Genomic DNA, 6,685 nt, shown 5'->3' on the forward strand with positions numbered 1-6,685 from the left:
GGAGTTCAAGACCAGCCTGACCAAGATGGTGAAACCCCGTCTCTTAGTATACACAAATTAGCCGGGTGTGGTGGATGGCGACTGTAACCCTCGCTGAGGCAGAGAATTGCTCCAACCCGGGAGGCGGAGGTTGCAGTGAGCCAAGATCACGCCACTGTATGCCAGCCTGGGCGATAGGGCGAGACTCGTCTCCAGCCTGGGCGACAGAGCGAGACTCCGTCTCCTGCCTGGGCGACAGAGCGAGACTCCGTCTCAAAAAAAAAAAAAAAAGGAAAAAGGTATAATTTATGCCTTTTCTGGGCAATGCTGGATCTTTGCTATAGCTGCTTAGTACCCTAAGTCAGACTGAAGATGTACAGTATGGTTTCCGTTAATTGTGTAAGCCGACAAACTACAGGTCCCAGGATAGCTTAAGACCTGTAGTTGCTCACAGAGATGGGGCTGGTGCTGCGGTGCTTCCTGGGAGTTGTAGTTTCCTGTGTATTGAAACCTGGGCTGCTCGCTGGCCTGCAGCGCACCGTTTTGAAGGTCCTAGCCCACCTGGGCTGGCTCACGCGCACGACTAGCCGCTCCCATACAGCACGTCCAGGCTCTGTCGTCGCTTAAGGCCACTCCTATTCTACGGCTGACTCCTGGTGGTCACGTGGAGCTGGTCGCCACGCAAGTCTGGGTCCTTCGGCGATTGACCGGGGTCCTTGCTGTCCGGGAGCCTCTCCTAAGCTGCCTGTTCGCGCGAGAGTTTGGAGGGGCGGGTTTGGGGTCGGTGTCTGATTGGGACTCGCACCGCAGCACGCTGGAGCCCCGCTTAGGTACCGGTTAGCGCCAGGGGAGCTGGGTCAGGCGGTCGCCGGGACACCCCGTGTGTGGCAGGCGGTGAAGCGCTCTGGAGAATCCCGGACAGCCCTGCTCCCTGCAGCCAGGTGTAGTTTCGGGAGCCACTGGGGCCAAAGTGAGAGTCCAGCGGTCTTCCAGCGCTTGGGCCACGGCGGCGGCCCTGGGAGCAGAGGTGGGACGGACGCGGGCGGCGAGGCGCTGGGCGCTGAGGGTTGGGGATGGACTGAAGCGAAAGCAATGGCGGAGTCCTTAGAAAGGGGGCTGGGGTCCGTACGGGTAATCACTTACGGGCTGGAGGTGGGGACGCAGGAATCTTCGGTGCAGGATCCAAATGGGCCCTAGTTATTGCTGTCCTCCCTGGCCTCCTGGCCTGACTGAGGGCTCCCTGCCGGCAGTTCCCTAGTGCCTGTAGTCCTCACGTAATCGCCAGTTTACCTCCTGTAGCTGCCACAAAGCCCCGTGAACCCTAGGCATGCAGTGCTAAAGTACCAACACTTAGGGCCTCACCTATCCACGTAGAGTCTGGGGCTGAGCCCCAAGTCCTGAGCTCGCGCTCCCACCCACCACCCTGGGGGAATCAGAGCCCTCAAGTGCTGGAACAGAGAAGCCCCTTTGTGTCCCGGCCATTTCCTGGAAAGTAGAGCCAGAGTCACAGTGAGCCCTTTGAAAGCCTTGGGGTGAGGAGTGGGTGGGTCAGGGAAAAATAGAGTGGGCTTCTCGCACTTATGTTTTATTCCCACACAAACCCAGGTGGAGCGACCCCATTACACTAAAGATGAAAGGCTGGGGTTGGCTGGCCCTGCTTCTGGGGGCCCTGCTGGGAACCGCCTGGGCTCGGAGGAGCCAGGATCTCCACTGTGGAGGTAAAGGCACAACGGGAAAAAGAAGTGGAGGAAGCAGAGCTTTGGGAGGGCATGAGATCCAAGGCCTGGGAGAAGGATGAATGGAAATCCTGGGTTGATCCCATTCTCCTCATACCCTACCCCCTACCCTGTCCCCTGCTCTCATTCTCTCCTCTTCCACCAGCATGCAGGGCTCTGGTGGATGAACTAGAATGGGAAATTGCCCAGGTGGACCCCAAGAAGACCATTCAGATGGGATCTTTCCGGATCAATCCAGATGGCAGCCAGTCAGTGGTGGAGGTAACTGTTACTGTTCCCCCAAACAAAGTAGCTCACTGTGGCTTTGGATGAAAATTCGACTGCTTAAAAAGGACCTTGGTTTAATAGAAATGAAGAAAACAGACTCAGAAAAAAGATTTGGCTGTGTCTCATTTGGAAGAAGCTGCAGGCTTATTCCCCATGCACTTGCTTCCTGGCTGCAAACCTTAATACTTTGTTTCTGCTGTAGAATTTGTTAGCAAACAGGGAGTCCTGATCAGCACCCTTCTCCACATCCACATGACTCGTTTTTAATGTAGCACTGTGGTATACATAACAAACATCCGTTCAAAATCTGAGTCGGAGCTAAAAATAAAAAATGAAAAAACAGAAATAAGAATAAAAGGTCTTATCCTCATAATTAGGAAATTTTAGTCGAAAACAACACACATGTACACAAAGGTGTATCTAATAAGCAATATATAAGGCAATGTTAAGATTACAGTGCTAGCCTGGGCGTCATGGCAAAACACCAACTCTACAAAAAAATGCAGAAGTTAGCAGTGCATGCTGGCATGTGCCTGTAGTGACAGCTACTTGGAAGACTGAGGTGGGAGGATCACTTGAGCCCAGGAGGTCGAGGCTGCAATAAGCCGTGATCGTGCCACTGCACTCCAGCCTGGGAAACACAGCAAGACCCTGTCTCAAAAAAATCCCCAAACCCAGCACTTTGGGAGGCCGAGGCAGGCGTATCACCTGAGGTTAGAAGTTTGGGACCAGCCTGGCCAACATGGTGAAACTCCGTCTCTACTAAAAATACAAAAAAGTAGCCAGGCGCGGTGGTGCATGCCTATAGTCCCAGCTACTCAGGAGGCTGAGACAGGACAATCACGTGAACCCAGGAGGCGGAGGTTGCAGTGAGCCAAGATCGCACCACTGCACTCCAGTCTGGTTGACAAGAGCAAAACTCTGTCTTGAAAAAAAAAAAAGGCTGGGCGCAGTGGCTCACGCCTGTAATGCCAGCATTTTGGGAGGCCGAGGCAGGCGGATCACAAGGTCAGGAGATCGAAACCATCCTGACTAACATGGTGAAACCCTGTCTCTACTAAAAATACAAAAAATTAGCCAGGCGTGGTGGTGGGTGCCTGTAGTCCCAGCTACTCAGGAGGCTGAGGCGAAAGAATGGCGTGAACCCGGGAGGCGGAGCTTGCAGTGAGCTGAGATCGAGCCACTGCACTCTAGCCTGGGCGACAGAGCGAGACTCTGTCTCAGAAAAAAAAAGAAAAGAAAAAAGATTATGGTACTTTAATAGCTATTGTTCACAGAGCCTACACTACCTCTTTAATACTGTGCTTACTGAGAATATTAGTCTCAATTTAAACAAAATTATTATTTTTTTGAGATGGAGTTTCGCGCTTGTTGCCCAGGTAGAGTGCAATGGAGCGATCTTGGCTCACCGCAACCTCTGCCTCCCGGGTTCAAGCGATTCTCCTGCCTCAGCCTCCCGAGTGGCTGGGATTACAGGCATGCACCACCACGCCCAGCTAATTTTGTATTTTTAGTAGAGATAGAGTTTCTCCATGTTGGTCAGGATGGTCTTGAACTCCTGACCTCAGGTGAGCCACCCTCCTTGGCCTCCCAAAGTGCTGGGATTACAGGCATGAGCCACCATGCCCGGCCAAAAATAAAATATTAATCAACACATGGACACAGGGAGGGGAACATCACACATCGGGTCCTGTTGGGGTGTGGGGGACTAGGGGAGGGATAGCATTAGGAGAAATACCTAATGTAGATGACAGGTTGATGGGTGCAGCAAACCACCATGGCACATGTATACCTACGTAACAAACCTGCACGTTCTGCACATGTATCCCAGAACTTAAAGTATAATTAAAAAAAAATTATCTTCATCTATAGAAATTAGAAGTATAAGTTGATCAGGTTAATCAAAAAATTGTTTATAACTTGGAGCTAATGTTAACTGTCTTGTTTCTTAGAATTGTACAATGAGGTGCCGGGCACGGTGGCTCATGCCTGTAATCCCAGCACTTTGGGAGGCTGAGGCGGGCGGATTACTTGAAGTCGGGAGTTTGAGACCAGCCTGACCAACATGGAGAAACCCTGTCTCTACTAAAAATACAAAATTAGCTGGGCGTGGTGGCACATGCCTGTAATCCCAACTACTCGGGAAGCTGAGGCAGGAGAATCACTTGAACCCAGGAGGTGGAGGTTGCGGTGAGCCGAGATCGCGCCATTGCACTCCAGCCTGGGCAACAAGAGTGAAACTCCGTCTCAAAAAAAAAAAAAAAAAAAAAAGAAAAGAAAGAATTGTACAATGAGATAAAATAAAATCATATATTTGAAACTACTGCCAAGTACAGTGGCTCATACCTGTAATCCCAGGACTCTGGGAGGCCAAGGCAGGCAGATCACTTGAGCGCAAGAGTTCGAGACCAGACTGGGCAACATGGCAAGACCCTCTCTCTACAAAAAAAATACAAAAAAGTAGCTGGGTGTGGTGGTGTGCACCTGTGTGAGGCTGAGGTGGGAGGATCACCTGAGCCTGGGAGATCCAAGCTGTAGTGAGCCTCAGTCATCACACCACTGCACTCCAGGGCAACGGAGTGAGGCCTGTCTCAAAAAAAAAAAGTACTTTGAAACTATCAAGCAAACCATACTAATTTAAAACCAGGCCGGGTGCGGTGGCTCATGCCTGTAATCCCAGCACTTGGGCAGATCACGAGGTCAGGAGATCGAGACCATCCTGGCTAGCACGGTGAAACCCCGTCTCTACTAAAAATACAAAAAAATAGCTGAGCGTGGTGGTAGGTGCCTGTAGTCCCAGCTACTCAGGAGGCTGAGGCAGGAGAATGGCGTGAACCCAGGAGGCGGAGCTTGCAGTGAGCCGAGATAGCGCCACTGCAGTCCGGCCTGGGCAAAAGAGTGAGACTCCATCTCAAATAAATAAATAAATAAATAAATAAAATAAAAACCACACTAGGCTGGGCACAGTGGCTCATGTCTGGAATCCCAGCACTTTGGGATGCTGAGGCAGGTGGATCACCTGAGGTCTGGAGTTTGAGACCAGCCTGACCAACATGGAGAAACCCCATCTCTACTAAAAATAGAAAAGTTAGCTGGGTGTGGTGGTGCATGCCTGTAGTCCCAGCTACTCAGGAGGCTGAAGCAGGAGAATCACTTGAACCCAGGAGGCAGAGGTTGCAATGAGCCGAGATCGTGCCAATGCACTCCAGCCTGGGCAACAAGAGCAAAACCCCATCTCAAAAAAAAAACAAAACTAATTAATAATTAAAATCAATGAGGGAAGGCTTTTTAGAATAGGTTGTTGGAGCTAGATTTGGAAAGAAAAGTAAGGATATAAATTACTAATGTACAGAGGTAGAAGAGAGTGACCCAAGGCTGAGGACATTTCTAGGTGCCTTATGCCCGCTCAGAGGCCCACCTCACAGAGCTGCTGGAGGAGATATGTGACCGGATGAAGGAGTATGGGGAACAGATTGATCCTTCCACCCATCGCAAGAACTACGTACGTGTAGTGGGCCGGAATGGAGAATCCAATGAACTGGATCTACAAGGCATCCGAATCGACTCAGATATCAGCGGCACCCTCAAGTTTGCGGTGAGCTATGGGAATCGGTAGCTGGTTCTTGGACATTAAGGGGTTGTTGGAGAACCAATTAGAAAGTTAGGCTGACATCCTTGTCCTCCTCTTTGGAAGTGAAGGCAAGAGGCCTCTTATTGCCCTGTGTCACCCATTTCTCCCTTGGGTTGGCAGTGTGAGAGCATTGTGGAGGAATACGAGGATGAACTCATTGAATTCTTTTCCCGAGAGGCTGACAATGTTAAAGACAAACTTTGCAGTAAGCGAACAGGTAAGCTGCCCCCACTTTATCTCCTGTTCTAGTAGCTCTGTGGAACCTGAAACCTGACATTCCCTAACTCACCCATACACCCCCCTCCCAGAAACCTCTGGTATTAGGTCAAGAGCTGTCTTCCATTTCCCTTGGCTTAGGGACTTGGGGTGTTCCTCCACATTTTCTGTCAGCTTTCAGAATTTGTGTCCCCTTGACCCTGAGATACAGGTGAGAGGGCAGTGGGGATGTTTTATCATTTATAAGCATATATTATTCTGCAGAATGGTGGTTGCTGTGTGTTTGTGTCAGCTTGGTCTGGGAAATTTTCTTGATACTGGCATATATCAGTATGAGAATGGCATTCTCCTTTAAATTGTTTACCATTTGCAGATCTTTGTGACCATGCCCTGCACATATCGCATGATGAGCTATGAACCACTGGAGCAGCCCACGCTGGCTTGAAGGATCACCCCCAGGAGGGGAAAATGGTGGCAATGCCTTTTATATATTATGTTTTTACTGAAATGAACTGAAAAAATATGAAACCAAAAGTACAAACTGTGTTGTCTTTTCATGCCCGGAATTGCCCTTACATTAAGCTTGAAGATAAGGAGTTATAGACAGGAAAGATAATGGAGGAAAAAGAAGAGTTTTGGGATTGATACAGGATAAAGGTAGGAGAGGCCTGAACCTTTAATTCTTCTACCTTCTGAGATTCCACTCCACTCATAAACTAGATAAGCTTTCAGTCAGTGCCCACTCAATACCACGTCTTTAGGGTCTAATTGTGGAGAAGAGAAGAACCTCCATGAGGAAGCAGGGGAACATAAGTGTACGGTAGTGTAGAATACTAGAAATCCCTTGTGTTCATGG

General features: G+C 49.8%; 1 protein-coding gene across 2 annotated transcripts; it reads left to right on the top strand.

The window, feature by feature from the left end:
* Positions 1-472: 472 nt before the first annotated feature.
* CNPY2 (canopy FGF signaling regulator 2) lies at positions 473-6,370 on the top strand. 2 transcript variants are annotated; one of them, XM_012510355.2, is made up of 6 exons: positions 473-949; positions 1,585-1,697; positions 1,861-1,976; positions 5,374-5,577; positions 5,734-5,830; positions 6,203-6,370. In XM_012510355.2, the coding sequence occupies exons 2-6, from the start codon at positions 1,610-1,612 to the stop codon at positions 6,244-6,246; spliced, it is 549 nt and encodes a 182-aa protein (XP_012365809.1). In that variant the 5' UTR covers positions 473-949; positions 1,585-1,609; the 3' UTR covers positions 6,247-6,370. The 2 variants fall into 2 exon arrangements, with proteins under 2 accessions (XP_012365809.1, XP_003252861.1); XM_003252813.4 differs by having other exon boundaries at positions 475-1,006.
* Positions 6,371-6,685: the final 315 nt, after the last annotated feature.

The sequence above is a fragment of the Nomascus leucogenys genome, chromosome 11 (genome assembly GCF_006542625.1).
Source record: "Nomascus leucogenys isolate Asia chromosome 11, Asia_NLE_v1, whole genome shotgun sequence".
Lineage (NCBI taxonomy): Eukaryota > Metazoa > Chordata > Mammalia > Primates > Hylobatidae > Nomascus > Nomascus leucogenys.

Bases quoted from the DNA above. Each gene is read 5' to 3' on its own strand.
- CNPY2 (XM_012510355.2), top strand. From the start codon at position 1,610: ATGAAAGGCTGGGGTTGGCTGGCCCTGCTTCTGGGGGCCCTGCTGGGA. The intron at 1,698-1,860 runs GTAAAGGCACAA...CTCTTCCACCAG, and splicing joins CCAGGATCTCCACTGTGGAG to CATGCAGGGCTCTGGTGGAT. The intron at 5,831-6,202 runs GTAAGCTGCCCC...TACCATTTGCAG, and splicing joins ACTTTGCAGTAAGCGAACAG to ATCTTTGTGACCATGCCCTG.